General features: G+C 41.1%; 1 protein-coding gene across 2 annotated transcripts in view; it reads left to right on the top strand.

The window, feature by feature from the left end:
• Positions 1–15,522, top strand: part of fgfr1a (fibroblast growth factor receptor 1a) — a 30,674-nt gene extending 15,152 nt beyond the window's left edge. Inside the window, exons 5-18 of one of the 2 annotated variants that reach the window (XM_022212752.2) lie at positions 435–607; positions 2,482–2,605; positions 3,561–3,751; positions 5,524–5,668; positions 8,523–8,713; positions 9,599–9,744; positions 10,062–10,183; positions 10,690–10,800; positions 12,259–12,449; positions 12,624–12,746; positions 12,831–12,901; positions 13,008–13,145; positions 13,928–14,033; positions 14,132–15,522. In XM_022212752.2, coding sequence (XP_022068444.1) covers positions 435–607; positions 2,482–2,605; positions 3,561–3,751; positions 5,524–5,668; positions 8,523–8,713; positions 9,599–9,744; positions 10,062–10,183; positions 10,690–10,800; positions 12,259–12,449; positions 12,624–12,746; positions 12,831–12,901; positions 13,008–13,145; positions 13,928–14,033; positions 14,132–14,308 — 2,009 coding nt within the window. In that variant the 3' untranslated portion in view covers positions 14,309–15,522. Of the gene's footprint in view, positions 1–434; positions 608–2,481; positions 2,606–3,560; positions 3,752–4,596; positions 4,748–5,523; positions 5,669–8,522; positions 8,714–9,598; positions 9,745–10,061; positions 10,184–10,689; positions 10,801–12,258; positions 12,450–12,623; positions 12,747–12,830; positions 12,902–13,007; positions 13,146–13,927; positions 14,034–14,131 lie in introns of both variants that reach the window. The other variant, XM_022212753.2, reaches the window with a different exon arrangement.
• Positions 15,523–20,011: the final 4,489 nt, after the last annotated feature.

Genomic DNA, 20,011 nt, shown 5'->3' with positions numbered 1-20,011 from the left:
AGGACACTCTGGTTTTATCGTCGGGCTGCTGCTGCCCGCTCTGCCCACAAAGAATCCAGCAGCCAGAAAGCATGGCAAGCATGCTGACCATGAGTTTGTGCTCTGATGGAATTTTCAATGAAATCTACACAACATGACTTAACTGAGGCAGTTTTGAAACCACAACATCTAAGAAAAAGTGATTTTTATTTAAAGAAACAAAGTCCTTACCCCTCTACTGCTGCCAAGCCCTGTGACTATAATTTAGAAAAACGGGGTGAATGTGATTGTGTAATCTCTCTTATTAAAGGAGATTGAGGTTCAAGGGGTTAAAAATAGCATCAAGAATTAGTTTTAGATAGTTTTACAAAATATATACATTGTTTTTGCATTTTCGTCAAACATGTTATTGTGTTGTTCATCTGCCAACGGATTTTTTTCTATCTTATTTTTAGCAATGGCCCCGCAATGGGCTCATCCAGAAAAAATGGAGAAAAAGCTTCACGCTGTTCCAGCCAGCAAGACTGTGAAGTTTCGATGCCAAGCCAGCGGCAACCCAACCCCCACTCTGAAGTGGTACAAGAATGGGAAGGAGTTCAAGAGAGACCATCGCATTGGAGGCTTCAAGGTTAATAATTAAAACTTTTGGAAATTGCTTGCCCCGCCTTCTTCTCATGAACACTACACCATCCTGAGCATTTCTGATTGAATCACTTCACACTCATTCACTATGAGTGGAGATGTGTTAGTGATCTCATCTTCACATTAGATCAACACCCCCTCCCCTGGAGTAAGAAACACTTTCTTCAAGTAAAAAAGGAGAGGCAGGTTTCACATTTGACCTGAGAAACAATGCAAGATGAAACTGTATCCCACAAAAAGGAACGTTGTGGCATAGTAATACCTCAAGGTGGGCAATCCTACCCCTCCGTTTGGAAGAAGAACTTTGGCTGTCCTCATTCTAGCCATCAGTGTGTCGTATTACCTGTAATTACATCTATGCTGCTGTAAATTTATCATTAGACCTTCTGTATTTATGATGTGTGGTTGCTCTATTGGTAGCGTCTTCCCATTTCCAGACAGGCTATATTCAAGTGTAATGATAACTGCTGGCAAACTGTTCAGGTCATAATAGTTGATTAGATGCTTAACTGCTGTCTCTGGATTTACTCAGCAGAGGTGCGGCAGGTGAGGGGTGTGGACCGGATCTGTTGTCTACCACTTTACTATTTCCTGTCAGTTGCACCGTGATCCCTCAGAGATTATCATAATTAATCTCTTTTTAGGATTTGTTCTAAGCTTTAAAGACATTAATTATTTTCTTTTTGACAAAAAGAAGATTTAAAACCATTGTCACTGTATTTATTCACAGCCTTATCAGCCAACATGTGAAATGTGCATTTGGTATTGGGTAGTTTTACATATTGTCCTGAATAATGAGTTTTCTGTGAATAGGTGCATTCAGTGGCAGCTCCCTACAGGTGTAGGATGTATGAGCTGAGAATAATCATCTGCTTGTCCCATCAAGGTGTGGGCCAGTCCAGCCTTGTCTCGTGCTTCCCCAGTCCATCTCCCTCCCCAGCTGGGACATATTTAGGAGTTTCCTCTCAGCTGCCTGCTGCCCTCGTCCCCCCCTCAGTCCTCCACCCAGCCAGGCAGCACACTTAACCATCTGGCTGCTGTTTTTTCAGTCAAGGTGCAAAGGTCCGCATCAGCGGCCGGGGACGTCTCTCATCCCTCCCACACTCTTGCTTTTATGGCTGGGCTTCTATTGTTCATATCGTCTGCATGGAGACGTGCAGGAGGGAGAGAATAATGTGGACCACATGTATATGAAGCCAAGCACAACACATCTGGCAGTAGGCAGCTGGACTCCCTCATCACGTTTTTAGCTAAATGAGGGTAACCGTATGGCTCAGTCTGTGTATACGCATGTTTGATGTTGCCGTTGCCTTAGAGGTTTGTTGGCTAATCACACACTGCCGGTCTTGGCAGATTTATGGAAGAAAAATTATAACATGTCTTGGAAAAAAGCGGCAGACATCAGTGGGTGCTAATAAGAAAGGCTGGGGCTGATATATATAAAACATGCACCCATTTTGCCGTGGCCTTTGTTGGGTAGGTTTAAAGCATTGGTTAGCTTCACAGAAGGAGGGTTAGTATGTTATCACCAAACACATCACAGACCTTAACAAATGCTTTAAAGCTAACAAAATCTGAATAATTAGATTTCCAATTGGGAGAAAGCAGATGGAGAAAAGCAATCAGAAGTTATTTTAATTTTTTTTTGTTAAATTTAGTTGTTGCCTCATTTACAGTTAAAACAGTTTGGATATTTTAAAGTATTCTTACTTATTTTCACCATTTATCTGGTGGACAGAAATTAAACCTGAACTGCTGTGAGAGCTTTTTTTAATTAGTAACTCTTGTCCATATTTTAGTTTTTTTGATTTAGTTTTGTTATTTTATAGCAGCCACAGTAACCTTTTTCTCCACTTGTAGGTCCGTGACCACGTGTGGACCATCATCATGGAATCTGTAGTTCCCTCTGACAAGGGAAACTACACCTGTGTGGTGGAAAACCAGTATGGCAGCATTAATCACACCTACCAGCTAGACGTTGTCGGTAAGAAATAACTCTAATTCTGTTTTTAATAGTATGTACCTGGCCAGGAGCTGTTGGTCACCTGTTGAATATTCATTCGGCTTCACTACTGTGTTGAACCAGTTTCACAAAATGTCTCATTTTAAGATATCAAATGAAATCCTTAACCTAAAAGCACACAGTTATAGTCTGCAGGCCTAGGGTTAGGTGGGTGGTCCCTTTGCCACCTTTTTTGATAAACTGCGTCTGTTTACTTGTGGCGTGAATGATGGTCCACGCAGAGTAGAGAAGTGATTACTCCTCTAGGGCCTGCCCTGTGACTCTCTCATACGCTATTGGTCTTATAAATCACAGTCCCACTTCCTCTTTTGCTGCTGTCCCCTGGGCTTGGCCTGACCTCAGTAGATTTCTAGAGCCTGATGAGCACTGAGATTGTTTCAGCGAGGGGAAACTACTGTCACAAGTGCTTTCTAAGTCCCCATGGATGGCTGGGTCAGAAAAGCCTCGCCAGTTGACATCCTGCCAGATTCTGGGCTTGTAAGTTTACTTTGGAGGGTTATTAGTCGTCAAAATGGAGCCACAAGAACATTGCATTTCAGAGTTACGGCGTGAGATAAGACGCTTAACTTTCTTGCCCATATATCATTGCCAATTCTTAACAACTCCACAAGCAGTGTGTAGCTGGGGAACTGGCTGCTTTACACCTTTAGTGTTGTCTGTAACTGGAATTGCAGCCTGAAATTATACTGTATCAGTTCAAATAATATAGACGCCATTGTTTGCCATCTGCCCTGGCCATTTCCAGGAACAAAGACTGAAGGTGACTCGGGTTTTATTTGGATTTTGTTTGAATATCAGTCATGCGTGTGTACTTTTAAATATATTGGACATTTGTTTGTCATTGATGTTGAGCGTTTGCTTCACTGCTCACTAAATGTCGACACTAACGTTTGTGTGTCTTTCGGTTGCATTGCAGAGCGCTCTCCCCACAGGCCGATCCTGCAGGCTGGCCTACCAGCTAATCGCACGGCAGTGGTCGGCAGTGACGTAGAGTTTGAGTGCAAGGTGTTCAGCGACCCTCAGCCTCATATTCAGTGGCTGAAGCATATCGAGGTCAATGGGAGCCGCGTTGGTCCTGATGGTTTGCCGTACGTCCGCGTCCTCAAGGTAGGAGCTTAGCCAGATGAGTACTGTAGCCACCAGTTAACTCTGCACATGTTGCTAAAATGGTTTAAATGTTTTTAGAATGCTATAGAATGAATTGAAAGCAGGAGATTTTAGTATTAAGAGATTTTTATCTGTTTACTTTCCTGAAGTGCAATTTTTGTTCAAGAGCCTATATTATGCAGTTTTTAGGTTTTGCTTTTCCTTTAACGTGTTATATTACTGGTTTTTATAATAATATATAGAACCCATACAATAATTTATAGAACCCAAAGCCCACACCAGGGAACACTGCTCCTTACTTGCCTGAAATACTTTGTTTGAGGCCTTTCTTCTGTTACTTATCTGTGTCACAGTGTAACACAACATTTGCATAACGCCTGCCTGCCTAGCGCTGCCTATGTTGGCACAAACTCCAGCAAAGAATGAGCGACTTCATCGCAACCCGCCAGTATTTCCTTGCGAGATCCACTTTTGCAAGGTGTACCACTCTCTATTATTAGATCTAGGGTTATTGTCCATAACCAAACATGACAGAACAGGCTGGGCTTTTTGGGAGGAGGCGTTTCAGACAAGCAGAGAAGAGGTGCTGCTCCAGTCAACAGTATTATAAATAAAATGGAAATGGTTTTTGGATGCATGCAAACATTCTAGTGAAAAAATAAAATAAATCTGAACCTGCAAATGTGCATAATATGGGCTCTTTAAATGCTCAGTGCTGTCTGTGAAAAGAGTTCTGTGTCCCTTGCTGTTTTTACTGTGATATAACCAATGCGGCCTGTCAAAGATCCTGTGTTTTGATTTTTTTCTATTTGTCTGTTATGCACATAACTTGTTTTTATTTCCAGCATTCTGGGGTCAATAGCTCGGATGCTCAGGTGCTGACCCTCTACAATGTGACGGAGGAAGAGAGCGGAGAGTATATATGTAAAGTGTCCAATTATATAGGAGAGGCCAATCAGTCGGCCTGGCTGACTGTCACCAAATATGAGTCCTCAGGTAACCACCACGCAGCAGTACAGGGACGACACAGTGGAGGCGCTTCTAGGACCACCTGGAAAATCTAGAGCCGTATAACTCGAGACAACCTCAGCTGTTTCTCTCCTCCCTCCCTCCTTCTCTCCCTCCGTTTCTCCCTCCCTCTCTCCTCATTGCTCCTGACTGTAAATGACGCTATGGAAAATTCCCAGCAGAACAGTTGAAAGTGTTTAGTCTCAGGTTTATGTTGGACCTGTTCTCATTCCTGCCCCATGCCTGTGCTGTGCCCTCCTAATAAGGGCCTCTCTTGCCATCTTCTATTACTCCCGCTCCCTTGCCCTTCAAAGTCCTCTGTACACGGCTCACAAACTCTCTCTACTTTTTTCCGGCTGTCATCCTCTGCTTACCTATGTTTCACAGACCTCCTGTTGTTTGTCTAATGCTCACATAGTTTGTGTGATTGAGAGCCTGAGTGTGCCCTGTTCTGCTGTGGAGCTTTCCATGCCCATCTCTTGCATGTAGAGATGAAAGTGAGGTATTTGACGTGGTGATGGTGTGACCCAGTGTGGGGTTCAGCAGTACAGACTCAACCTAACCATATTTTCCACTAACAGATACTGGAGGCTCTTCCTGACAGATTCCTCTGCAGGGGCTCTCGGTGTTACTTTTTGGGCAGATGGTGTCGGATTGAGGAGGAGAACGCTCCTCCATCCCCTTTCTCTTTCAGAATGCTTTACTCATGGTCCCCTTTCCCTCTTGGGCCTCTTGTTGGGTCTGCTTCCTTTGTTATTTTTTAGACCGCTGGCCTTAACACCACGGACAAGGAAATGGAAGTCCTTCAACTGAGAAATGTGTCTTTTGATGACGCTGGGGAGTATACCTGCTTGGCGGGCAATTCTATCGGGTTCTCTCATCACTCTGCATGGTTGACCGTTTTTGAAGGTATCAGTGGTTCTGTCTCTCTCCTATGTTTCCGATATTTCCAACCAAAGCCTGGCTCTTCATCTTCACATTTGACAGAAAGGGTTCGTGCCTGATTCCATTTCTGGTTAAAAATGTGAGTGGAAGCCAGGGCACATTACAAGTACTAAAACCCCCCCTCTGTCTGAGCTCAGCATGACTCCAGCTCCATCTAAACTCTCTAGATGGTATGAGCCATGCTCTGCTGTTTCTTAAATGAAATCAGTTAATGCCAAACAGCCCACAAACTGTCTGCTCTTTGGTCTACCATGGCAAAGAAATGAACTTATAAAAAACAGGCCAGGGGTATTTTCAAAACAAGAGCACACACAAGTATACTTCATGACCTTCAGCCAGGTAGGACCTCACTTTTCTAGAAGGGTTGTTTGGCAGCTCTGATCAGATTTCACTTTGAACTGTCTTTTCCTTTCTGCTCTTTAATTGGTGTTTGCATTTGATTTGGTGTTGAGCTGATTTTCTTTGACAAGCACTACAAATGACATGTATTGCTGATGTCATTTCCTGCTGTGAGCACAGCGGCTGGCTTTGATAATTGGCTCGCTGTAGTGGATGTGTCTCATTCCTGAGGATTGGAATGGGCCTTTGTCCAATTATCAAGCTGCTTGTCAGTCAGCCTCTTCACACAAGTGTAGCTCACTTGTGTTGCTGGTGTTGGTTAGGGGTGTAACGATACACTTCAGTTGGTATGGCACCCTTGGTTTGGGATGTTCAACATGCAGGGATTCCACCACTAATGACTTATATCTGATATTCTCCTGCTCGCATTGAGCAAATAAAATAAATAATTATTTTTTCAGTGAGGACACTTCATATAGCAGAAGATTTATTACAGGTGCAAATGTGCATCTAAAAATTATGTGAAGGAGGAAGGGAGTATGCAGCGTTGTAGTCAATTTTGGAAAAAGAAAATGGGCAACTAGAATAACTGTGCAGAATTTATATGGATTATAGGTATTATATGCTATTATACACTACCAGTCATGCAATACTTTTTTTGTTTGTATTATTTTCTACATTGTAAATTAATACTGAAGATTATCACTTTTTTGTTTACGACATAATTCCATATATTTCCTTTTATAGTTTTGATGTCGTTAGTATTAATCACAGTGTATAAAATAACATATGAATGAGAAAGTATGTCCAACTTTTGGCAGGTAGTGTATAAGTCCTGATAAACTAAATTTTAATGAAATAAAAAAGTTAAGGTGGCATATGCATTTTCAGAAGTGCGTTTAGCAGTACGCCAGACTTGAATGCAGGAGCCGATTTCTTTTAAAAAGCATTTTTCTACAATTGATTGTATATCATTTTTTAAAATCCAAAATAAAGAAAATGCTTAATATAATTAACTGCATCTTTATTAACCTTAACATGATTTAAAGCTATAGGTAGACTAGGACAATACACACTCAGAACTGGTATCTCCTGCTGTGTTTAATGTATTCTTGCAGATATTTTGAAGTATCACACAAACAAAGAAATCAATAGAAACTGTAACATTCCAAAAACTTGGCATGTTTTCTTAAGAGTTCATGCACACCTTTTTTGAAAGCCCTGGTATAGGGAACGTTTTTCTCACATGAGTGTTTAGCTGTTTCCACTTCCTTTGCTGTTGTTGCTCCTAAACATAGCCGGTACCACCTGACATGAAGAATAATTACAGCTCAGTTAAACAGAGCTTTTTATTTTGGTGTCATATATGGCCAAAGTGTTTTTATATTAGTCAAGATTTTTCAACAGGTCACCGTCTTGTGAGGATACTATACAACCTTGTTTAAATTCCCCAAAGCAGTTCATAAAAATGTCCTTATCCCACTTTTAAAAGAAAAAAGTAATAATTAGCATAATTTTCTAAGCTTCCCTCAAATTCTCCTTACACGTACATGGAAACTTGGCTTCTGAGATCTAGCTCGTGTGCACAAATCTATATCCCAAACCAAAGGATGAGCAAAACATTTTTTTACTAAAATGTGGAATCGATTACACCCCTACTTACTGGTATGAATAAACATCGGTGTTTTCACTGAATGGGAGGAAAAAAACAAGATCTGAATTGGAGCATTTGCTAGCATTTATTTTTCTTTTGTTGCATTTTAGCACACAAATATGTTGTCTACTTTAAAAAAAAACACTGTATTACCAGCACCAACACACAAAACCCATTAAAAGCTGCATTACAAGTGATATCAGAAGTGGATATTGTATTGATAAGCCAAGCAGTTAAACTACTACACTGAGCACATGCTTTGTGTTATGCTGCTTTAGACCTACAAGTAGACATGAAATGTGATTTAGACTATTTGGTGAAGTAGAAATTATGAGCGGTGCTGAAATGATGTGTGTAAAGTATTGATATTCTGTGTAAAAGTCAGATCCTTTGCAGACTGTTCACTTCTATATACACCCATTAACGAGGCACAATAAAACAAAAATAATTGTGTTTATATAAGGGATTATCTGAATGAATTTGGGTTTGTCCCAACTATTTCTGGTCTCACCTGCACCTGTGGAGAGTTTGGCTGCACCACGATTCAAGAGACTATGACCACTTCTCACACGGACACAGTATTTAAGTGCAGTCGTCTGTTTGGGGAATTGGCGTCCCATATGTGTTTGTGTCAAAGGCTCTGACTTTTAGACATGGAAGTGTGTGTGTCTGTGTGTGTCTGTGTGTGTCTGTGTCTGGGCCATTTGTTCGGTTGGTGTTGCTGAGTTTTCGTGTGATTGGGTGTGTTTGGTGTACTTGGATATGTTCAGACAGTTCATTCATGACAGCTGACCCCACCCCCTGTCACCCTGCCCCCCCATCTAGCTGTCGCTCACTACCCTCCAGCCAGCCACACCTACTTGGAGGTGGTCATCTACTGCGTGGGCTTCTTTTTCATTGCCGTCATGATTGCCATCGCAATCATCGTCAAGATCCGCACGTCCTCAAAGAAGAGTGACTTCAACAGTCAGCTGGCCGTCCACAAACTGGCCAAAAGCATCCCCCTGCGCAGACAGGTAACAGAAAGTAGATAGGGGGTTTGGAACATCTTTATTACCTTTCATCTGTCATTTCTTCATGTATAGAGTTAATCTCTTTCATAATGTTTACATTTTGACTGATTTTCAGTTCCACAGCTTTTACAGTTTTATTGATGTTATTGCAACAAAGCATGCATTCACTGAGCTTTCAGGTTCATTGTAGATCCTAGAGGTCTGGTTCATCACGTAAGTAGATGTACTGAAGGATGCTAAGACTCCTTGGGCTTGGTACAACATGTCCAGAACACACCAGCTTTACATGGTCCTATATAGGAACTGAAACTCTTAGCACATTTACCTTTAATTCGGTATTAAAGTTAATTCCGAATGAATTGAATTCCGAATAAACTACCTGATTTTTTTCCGATGTTAATTCCGAATAAACTAATTCCTGTGTACGTTCTATTTATGTATACAGTTAATTCCGCTTTAGTTCATTCCGGTCGTTCTGCGACCTTACTGGCGCAACAGAAGTAGTACGCCATTGTCGAGTTGCTGTTTCAAAACGACAATAAAAAGCAAAGCGAAAAGCGTGCTTTTTAGTTGTTCTTCCATGTTGTTGGGGAAAAGAAATGAGAACCCGATAGAATGCTGTTTTCTTCCGGTAAACAGGGATACGTCACATCCACTCCCTGTCCAATCAGAATCTTTTCCAACTCCCAAACATGCGGTCCATGTAAACCTTAATTCAGAATTCATATTTCCATGTAAACGCGAAGCATAAAGCTTTAATTCTGAATGACTTAATTCCGAATTAAAAAAACTTAATGTTACCCTGGCATCTGTGGCACTGTAGGCAAAATTATTTCCTGCTATCGGCGTCCACTATGAGAGGAGTAATGTCAGTGTTTCTTGCCTCAGGTGTCTGTGGACTCGAGCTCCTCCATCCACTCTGGAGTGATGCTGGTCCGTCCTTCCCGACTGTCTTCCAGCGGCTCTCCCATGCTGTCAGGAGTGTCTGAGTATGAACTGCCTCAGGATCCCCGCTGGGAGCTTCCTCGGGACAGGTATGTATTGGACAAAAAAGGAACAACTTCTTGGAGGCAAAAAAAAAAAACTTCTGAAAGGAAATTTCCCAGATCAGATTAGTTGGTGTGCTAAGAAAAGAAGCAGCTTCACAAGTGTTTTTACCTGGAGAGCTGATGTTGAAAGCTGCATCAGAACAATGTGTGAGTGAAATTTAAACCTCAGAAAGTGAGTCTCTAACATTCAATTTAATTTCAGTTTTAAAGATTAAAAACCAATGGCCAAAGTTTCTCACACTCATTATACAGGTTCTGAGTTTAACTCCACTGACTGATCTCTCACGTCTTCTCTTTGTCAGACTTGTCCTTGGGAAGCCACTGGGTGAAGGATGCTTCGGTCAGGTGGTGATGGGGGAGGCGCTCGGCCTCGACAAAGAGAAGCCGAACCGTGTGACCAAGGTTGCAGTCAAAATGTTGAAATGCAAGTTAACTTTTCTACTTAAATATTAGGTTCAATATGTTTTGGTGGATTGATACAGAAACTAATGAGATCAGCTGAAATAAGGTAGTGTTTTGCAGGGAAGAAAGTTCTTAAGTGTACAGTCATAAATTTTAAAGAAGTCTCAAGTTCAGACTCAGGAGTAAGATTCAGACACCTACACTAGGATGGCCGATACTAAGAGGCATCTGCCGTTGGATCCCAGCCATTGTGCAAATAGGGGAGAGGAGTAGAAATTTATGAGACATCCCATATAAAAGTGTTCATTAAACGGCACAGAGGAGTGAAGATGTAGGGATGGTAACATTTATTGTCTCCTACCTTAAGTGCCTTTCCTCTGGGAGCATTCTACAAACCCCAGCCAACTCTGTAAGAGTTGCTATATTGTATATACTTTGCAGGGTGATTATTGAGCGACCTTTCTGGCCTTTTCACCAGCAGAACCTGCACTAATTACCCTAATATGATTTGTTTCTCCTTCCTTACAGCTGATGCCACAGAGAAAGACCTGTCAGACCTGATTTCAGAGATGGAGATGATGAAGATCATTGGGAAGCACAAGAACATCATTAATCTGCTGGGAGCCTGCACACAGGATGGTAGGAGCAGACAGACGGGGGGGCCTGCTACTGACCTGCCCCGCTGTGCTCAAACACACACAGACATGCACACACTGTTGTCCCACACTTTGAGAGATGTGTAGAAAAGCATGCATAAACGATTCTGACACCCGCTTCCGACTTCGCAGTTTGAATCGACCACAGCTGCTGTCATTTCTCTCCAATCATCCCTGACAAAAAAAGTAAAGGAAACTGACCTCTAATGACCCTGCCGTACACATCACACTGTTGCCTTCACACTGCAACACAAGGCTCTTTGTTCAATTCACTTTATGTACTGTTCCAGCACTAAAGTTTATTTAAGTAACAAAATCTCATTTATATATTCATAAAAACGTATTTATAACAGCTGCCCGTTAATGCAGGCTGTTGTTATGTTAATGTTAAGTTACTTGTCTAAAATTCAGTGATCTAAAACTATCAAAGCTTAGATTGAGTTAAAGCTCGTGTCCGGAGTTTCCGTTTGTTTTCAATTTATGTATCATTTTTTAACAAAGCTTAAATGTGTTAGTCTAGTTCGATACTATAATATAAAGTTAGTATAACGTGATATGAAAATTTATTCCTGAGCTCCGCCTTCCTCTCATAGACCCCCATGTTATTCCAAAAAGCGCGGGTCGCTGCCGACCAATTAAGTTCGAGCTTCAGCTTTGTCATGCTGTCAATCAACGGTTACGCGCACAGCAAGCAAGCCCATGCAGAGGTGGGTGAGCTACGCACTACGCAACCGCGCGCACATTTGTTTTACTTGTGGAGGAGAGAGCATCAGGGATCAGCAACTTCCAGAAAAGTTACCAATCCCATGGCTTGTCAGGCCAAGAGACTGCAGGACGTTTTTTTGGCTCGGGGTGCTCGCGTCGCTCCCCGACCACGGCCTCCATAGCCCGCCTGACGGCTTCGTTTAGATGCCCGACCTCTGGAGGAAGATGTTGGGGCGTCTGGGACATACTCTTCGTCAGAGGAGTCATGCAATTCTGAACTCTAGATAGAAATAAATAAACAATGTAACACATATACACGCGTAAATGCACTAAGTTTGATAAACAACGTCATCAAGAGGGATACACGAGTGTAATCACATATTGAAACTTTACTCGTTCGTCCTAGCAGATTCATGTTATTTTGGTATTAGGACAAGTTAGACTCAATACAGCATTCTAACGTAATTCCTTTATTATTTACTAAATGTACTAAATGTAGAAGAGGGGAAAACAGCAAAACAGGCGAGATGCTGCAGCACTCCGGGCACTCCTCTCATGTACTGCGCGCGTGCACAAATAAAGGGGCGAAATCAGAGGGAGGGACCAACAGTGTTTTGGGAGACGTTGCGATTCAAACTCCGGACACGAGCTTTAATTTATATAGTGACAGTGTACAGCATGAATCCATGCCATATACCGCCTGACTTATTCTTGTATTTCTTCTGATTATTTCTAGGTCCTCTGTATGTGATAGTTGAATATGCCTCCAAGGGAAACTTGCGGGAATACCTACGAGCTCGACGCCCACCGGGAATGGAGTACTGCTACAACCCAGACCAGGTTCCTGTGGAGAACATGTCCATCAAAGACCTGGTGTCCTGTGCTTACCAAGTGGCCCGAGGCATGGAGTATTTGGCCTCCAAAAAGGTAGCTAAAGTCCAAGCAGCTGCTCGCAGCCTTATATAATTTATAGAATCAGATAGATGGAAAAATATATGCGTTTTAAAAGTACATTTTCTAACAGATTTGTACTTGAATGATTGATTCGAAAAGCTTGTATTCAGTTCATGTGGGTTTTTTTTTTTCATTTTATTTTTGCAGTGCATCCACAGAGATCTTGCTGCTCGCAATGTTTTAGTAACGGAGGACAACGTGATGAAAATAGCAGACTTTGGCCTGGCAAGAGACATCCACCACATTGACTACTATAAGAAGACCACCAATGTGAGTACTCTGTTAATGTGTTACATGTTCTCCTGAAATGAAAGTGTCTCAGATCGCATAGTCACATTCATACCATTCCCACAGGGTCGTTTACCAGTCAAATGGATGGCTCCTGAGGCTCTGTTTGACCGGGTATACACACACCAAAGCGATGTGTGAGTATCACTTGGCATTACTTTACCAATTCAGTTTTGACGGAATGTGAGGGAAACGTTTAGTCGTGCAGAAAGTCTCGACACTCCGCTCTGTTTCTATCTGCAGCTGGTCGTTTGGGGTGCTGCTCTGGGAGATCTTCACCCTGGGAGGCTCTCCATACCCCGGCGTCCCGGTGGAAGAGCTGTTCAAGCTGCTTAAGGAAGGCCACCGTATGGACAAGCCCTCAACATGCACTCATGAACTGTAAGGATACCGTATATATATATATATATATATATATATATATATATATATATATATATATAATAACTGTTACAGTACTACCCGATGCACTGTTGCTGCTTTTAAGAAGTTCTTTTAAACTTCTGAAATAGTGTCTTCTTTTAAAAAAAAAACAGTGACCTTTCTCTACTAATTCCAGGGATTATCTGACTGAAAAATACAAGCTTTTTCTAGATTCTAGCACATTAACTCAATAAAGCTCTGTGATTTTCTGTTAATGACCTTGATTGATCTCCAACTTGTTCTGAAGCAGATTACTGAGGGTTGTGCCTTGTAATGAACTTTTTCCAAGAGAAAATATTTGCACTGATAGTTGATAAATTGGCTTTAGTGTGTGAAGGTGTTTGACACTTCTGTATGCAAAACCTGTTATTGTGGGATTCTTTACAAACCCATCTTGAAAGCTCAGCCTCGTGTCTCATGCTTGAACCACACAGTTGGCATTAATTTTATTACCCATGTTGTTGTGTATCCGAAAAATTCCAGGTGCTTAGCAACGTTGTAATGTTCTCTGACATTGTTTGTGTGATGACCAATGAAATGAAATGCTCAAAGGTTGAGTGAGCTCCAGCTGGAACATAATGTTCAGCTTTGTTTTTAGACTGTCACCAATGAGATCTGGGCTTTGAAAACTCCTTGCAAGAATTTTGACATTCATTTTACATGATCGATGTTTGAGAAACTAAAACTGAGAATCAGGAGGAAGGACAAACCTGACTAATTTTGAATCCTGATCTCTGCAGATATATGATGATGAGGGACTGCTGGCATGCTGTTCCCTCTCAGAGACCCACTTTCAAACAGTTGGTAGAAGACTTGGATCGCTGTCTGGCCATGACATCCAACCAGGTCAGTCTTCCTCTCCTTAGCCTGCAGACAAACAGCGGATATGTCTGTTCTACAAGTGAAAAGCTGACCTGATTATTGTTCTCCTCTTGTGCCTACAGGAGTATTTGGAGCTCACGATGCCTCTGGACCAATACTCTCCCAGCTACCCGGACACCCGCAGCTCCACCTGCTCCTCAGGCGAGGACTCTGTTTTCTCCCACGATGCTGGAGCGGAGGAGCCCTGCTTGCCAAAGTTCCCTCCCCACTCCAATGGGGCAGCCATTAAGAAACGCTGATACCTCATCTTCATTCAGACAAACATTGACATTTCCTCCGCTCCCTGCCTCATGGGGTTGGACTTCTCCCCCACATTCCCAGAGATGAAGCTAAAAAACACTGGTGCTCTGTGAGAAAGGAGCTTGGAGACACCTTGCAGAACTCGTCGGATCACATGGACTGATGATTGCAGCCGTTCCCCGGTTCTTGGCGGTGACGATGTTTATGGGGCACTTTGTATTAACGCGAGTGGCAGTTTGTCACGGTGTCAGAAAACAGCAGACTCCCACTTTTCTCTCCACTTTGGGCTTCCCAAAGGCGGGCCAGGAGAATCTGAGGACTGACTAGGATTCTGTCGGTTTTTGTAGGTTTCGTTTTGTTTCTTCCTCCGCGGTCATTTCATCAGTAGTGAAGGACGGCATTCTGCTTTTCTGACCAAATCTAAGAGCCGTGCAGCGCCGTGGTCCACTGCATTATTCACTATCTTGTAAATACAGTTAGAAAATTCTAAATATGAATATATATTTACAGTGTACTCTTATTTTTATTACCATAATTGATTTATTTTGTTTTGTACAAGGATTCCTTTGTTTGATCCATTTTGAATATAGTCCTGGGGGGCAGTTGTTACATGAAGGTATTTTAAAATTGCTGAGGATTACATGGCCAGTTTTTTGTTTTTGCTCTATCACAGCTTTGATTCCCCTAAATTTACTTCATAATCATTAATGGGAATAAAATCTACACACACATATATATATATATATATATATATATATATATATATATATATATATATATAGGGTTTTATATTTTTTTAACTGCAAATGCTTTCCTTGACACAACCTTTCAATACAGTGTAACTCAGTGTTTGGGGTTTCTCTCCAGCAGAAAGAGATAGATTTATGGAAATGCTTCTTGTATGCGTGTGTGTATGCAGAGTGTGTGTGTAAGCTGGTCTCATTAAGATCGTTCATTTAACTTCAAGGATGGTCACAACTGTAAATATCCCTGGTTGTTCGCCATGCTTGTTAAAATCCAGAGTAATCTGCTTCAGTCAACATCATGCACTTCCACTGTGCATGCCCTCCATGTGATGAACTTAACTTCTACTGTAAATGCTTTAACAGAGGTTACATTTGCTGCCATATAACTCCTGATGAAGGGTTGCGGAACACGTATCTCATCGTAAAAAAGGATTACATGAAATAAAATGCTATTGATAAACAAACTAGCCTGAGCTTTCAGAGTCTGAACTCAACTCCATAAACCGGTCCATAAATATCCAGATTTTCTTGTTTGTGGTATAAATTATATTTACAGAGATGGAGCGATGGCTACTTCAATCTCCCACCCATTTAACACGGGTTGCTGGGGTCTGATTAGATATGATAATGCGCTGCTGACATCAGAAGAAATCTTGGCGAGTGCAGAGAGCCACAGCCGGCAGTAAACATGTAATTTATGACTGTGTGAATGGCTTGGCAAGTGCCGGTAGCTACACTTCCATCCATCAGCTGCACCAACCTTGATGCCTGTGTCTGGCTCTGGCTTCCTGCCATTGGCTGATGCATCACCTGGATTGCAGTCTCCACGCAACAGGCTAAAATCAGCCACACAGCGCCGCTCGCTCTCGATCCTTTTTAAAAGTCAGCTCTTACAGCTCGGGTCAATGCAGTTAGCCTTCACTGCATACCGTATTACAGCAAAGGGGGAGAGCGGTTTATTCGCTAATGGATAACACATCCTTGTTACTTTCCTGCCAGTAGTTATGTGAATTTAAGCTGCTGGGATCTGTAAATTAAAACCAAAATAGCGTGTGCTTAGCAGTACGTGTCACGGCCTTCAAGGAGGTCTGTGTTACTGTGAATTGCCCCCTTCGGATTTCCACGCACACTTCCAGGAGTCAAACAAACATATGACCTTATTGTTTTTGGGGGAAAAATATCACTCACGCCTGGAAACAGGGAGTAATAAAAAGTATCGTCTGTGTGCCGTGGCTGAGGTGATGATGAAGAGCTCTATTTAGGAATAGAAAGGACAGACGAGGCCTTGCTTTATAACCTGCTAATGGTGCAGAGGTGCCATTAGGTGGAGGGTATTATCACTTCTGACAGATGGCACAGGAAGAGTTTGGTGGAGCAAAGTTCAGCAGTTATTGTCCAGTATAGTAACGGTTAAACCGTCGGTGCTGATAGCTGTGATTTCAGTGTGTGTCTATAATTTAGTTGCGATGAGGACACACAGGGGAAGGTTATTGTTGGCTGTTATGACTGAGGAACGTGACAGTGTCTAATTAAATGGTTTCTAATCGCCGAGATGAAAGAAGAAGAGGCTGCTATGTCCTGTTTTTGTCTTCTCAGAGAAATTACTGTCTGGTGACTGATTGGGGAATGCAAATTGATTTGGGAATACTGGAATTTCAGCCGTCCAAGCATTACCCAGCTGTAATTGGTATGTTACAGCTCCAGCAACACTTACTGCTCACTTTTGGTTTTCCTAATATAGTGCCTCCCATTATTCCAGCTGCTGGTACTTTTTTATTGAATATGGAAAAGAAAAAAGAAATCATTAAATCTAGACTAATGCCCTTAATTGCAGGATGCAAAATGCACATTTAAAGAATCTTTGCTCTTAAATGGACCATCAGAGGTGGATCATGATGTGGTATTAGATGAAATGCTAGATCATTTGTTTAAAAGAAGCAATAGTCCAAAGTGGGCCACTAAAACATTGTTGCTACAACAAAGTCAAGGAACTATGGTTGGAAATTTCAAAACATTATCTGACACCCAGTGACGGAGCCAGACAACTTTTAGAACAGTGGCATGGTTGAGAGCTTTACTCAGACTAGGGTGGCACAGAAACTAAATATTTATTCATTTCTTATTCTGTGACAAATCTCTCTACGCCAACTAGTCGTTCTTACTGATCCCTTACTTTCATCATTATGCAGATATTACTGCCATGTATCAAAGCTCCATGATACTATTTATATTTTTTCCACATAACCTTCAGTTGATTTAAGAAGTACCTCTCACTACTAAAACAAATGGAACAGTTGCTGTTACAGTTTAAGTTACATGAGGGTCTGGTAGCTGTGACTACCACTTGTTTCCAACCCAGCTTACAATATTAACAAACATTCATTTTTGGAAATTCTTTTCTTAATTTACCAAAAACTGCTATTTTTTTGTAATTACAAAAAGCAAATGAGTGAGGAATTAGGCAAAGAAATAAGGAAACACTGACTTAAACACACTGTTATTTATCATTCAACTCACTGTTGAATGATAAATACCATTCAACAGTGAGTTGAATGGTATTTATCATTCAAGAGTGAGCTGAAAATTTCTATATTAGTGTTTTTTTTTGGGGGGGGTTGTTTTTTTTTATGTAAGGAAGGAGCATTAAAACACATTACAATTGTAAATGCAAATATTCACTTTATACATTAAAGATAGAACCATAAATTTAAAAAAAAAAAAATTCATACACTTGTCATAATATGTCACACTATTTACGATAAAGTTTTCTATTCTGTACATAATTTTACGGCTGTCCAGATGAGTGTATTTAGTGTTAATTAGCAAATTAATGTTGCTATTGCTAGCATCATCCACCTTGTGAAATGCGTCATTCCCTCCTGCCGCCATATTTGTGGTCGTTTGTAATATCAAAAATACCAAACTTTTGCAAAGATTTTCGATGCTCTAATGAAGAAAATATCAAAGCCAAGCAAAGGGGAATAACATTTCACAGGTGAGAGTGATTTTGAGATATTTGAAGAGCTGAATTTGATCTTAAACTAGCTAATCTTTGTCTAAGCTAGCACGAATGTATAAAAGTGGCTGCTGATATTATGGTAAGTGAAGCTAAGTTTAGCTAACTATTAAGTCAACGATAAGTATGTTAGCATGCTAATGTTGGCATTTAGCTATTTAAGTATAGCAGCACATATCTGTTGGCATTACAGTATTTCATTAGCCTCGTTTAAATCGCTCTTTAATGAGTTGTTAGAAGTTCAGGTGAAATATAAAATGGCTGGAGTAAATTTTTACATTTGAAATATCAACATTTTAAGAATTATGCTGCTATTTTTAAATAGATGGTCAAACTTTATCTCAACTTTGGCTGAATTTATTAAATATTTGAGTTAAAGATCCCCTCTGATGAAGCTTTTACCTTGTTAACATGTCTCTATATGGTGTTTTTTTAACCCTCAAGTTGTCCTTACCAAAAAATGTTGTTGCCTTGTCTGAAAAAAGTCCAAACATTCAGAAAAAAATTTCCCTAAATTTATAAAAAAATTGCAAAATCTTCAAGAAGAAAATTCCTGAAAAGTTTCCCTCAAAAGTTTTATTTTTTTAAATAAAAAATCCCCAAATTTGACAGCTTTGATATATATTTTTTTCCACATTTTTAAAACTTTAAAACAGGTCAATTTGACCCGCAGGACGATAGGAGGGTTAAATGCCACAAGACACACTATGAGGGAAACACGCAGTCACTACCAAGGCTGAGTACTTCCACGATTTCCAGTTCAAATAAGTACGGATTGATTTCCTCTGTGTAACTTAGAATAGTTTTACTGTGTCTGAGCAGAGCATTAGTGGTTGGAGGATGTCAGTTCAGATCAACTGATGCAAGGATAACGTAAATCTGCACATTTTAGAGGTGTGGCGTTACATCCAAGCCATTTTAAGGCTGGAGGGGATTATTTTAAATATGTAGAGGGAGTTAACAGTAGGATGCAAACTACAGTGAAGCCAGGTGGACTTGGCTACTCTTTATAAGACACAGCCTCCCTTGAAAACATGATTTGTGAACATTTAGGGAGGGACTCTAAAATGTTTACAGTGTTCTATTTTTGCCTCGCTTTTCTACGTTTCTGTATCTTCACCACTGTGGGCCCTGCATCAAATCAGGCTCGTTGGTATAAGATTCATGCAAGCGAGTGATTAATCACTGATTCACTGCATGCTGGGGCAATATCATTAACTTCACTCACTTTTACCAAATGATCAGAAAGATCCCACTCAGTCTGTGCTCTGAATCACCATTATTCATCTCTCTGTTTTCCTGTCAGCACACATTTATGCCAAATAGAAAACAGGGCAGCTCACTGGCAAATTCAGCATTTACCCAAAAATCTATGCCAGCAGACTGAAGAGCAACCACAGCCTGAGGTGTCTTCTGTTAGCACTTATCAAAATGATGATACATAAAAGCCAAATTGAGTGCTTTATAAATGTTGAACCTGTTTCAGACCACAAAAATGTGAGCTATCCCAAAAGTCATGCACAGTTGTCAGCATCGTCCAGTCCATGACATCTTGCGAATACAAATGGCAAAATAATTAACGTGTCATCTGCAACGTGGAATTTCTCAGTCAGTAATGTGAGTAAGATGAGAATTGTGCGTGTTTCTTTGGTGGCCTGTGAGATGAGCTGCTTTCCGTTGTTGTTTACCAGAGATGAGTTGATTTATTCCAGTTTGGAATTATCATCTGCAGGTGGAGAGGAAAGCCTGATCCTCTCCATTTATCTCCACCTTCTGTTTCCTGTCAGTGCTGGCAGATGACCTGCCCTTCAACTCTCTGCCACCCTTGTGGAGGAGACGCATCGTCAATCAGAGATCATTTCTCTGCTCAGAAGAGAGGGTCCTGGGACGCTGACGCCCGCAGTGATAATGGTAGTGGATGATGGTGTGTATGTGTGTTT

The sequence above is a fragment of the Acanthochromis polyacanthus genome, chromosome 7 (genome assembly GCF_021347895.1).
Source record: "Acanthochromis polyacanthus isolate Apoly-LR-REF ecotype Palm Island chromosome 7, KAUST_Apoly_ChrSc, whole genome shotgun sequence".
Taxonomy (NCBI): Eukaryota; Metazoa; Chordata; class Actinopteri; family Pomacentridae; genus Acanthochromis; species Acanthochromis polyacanthus.
This window is presented reverse-complemented; position numbering and strand designations above follow the sequence as displayed.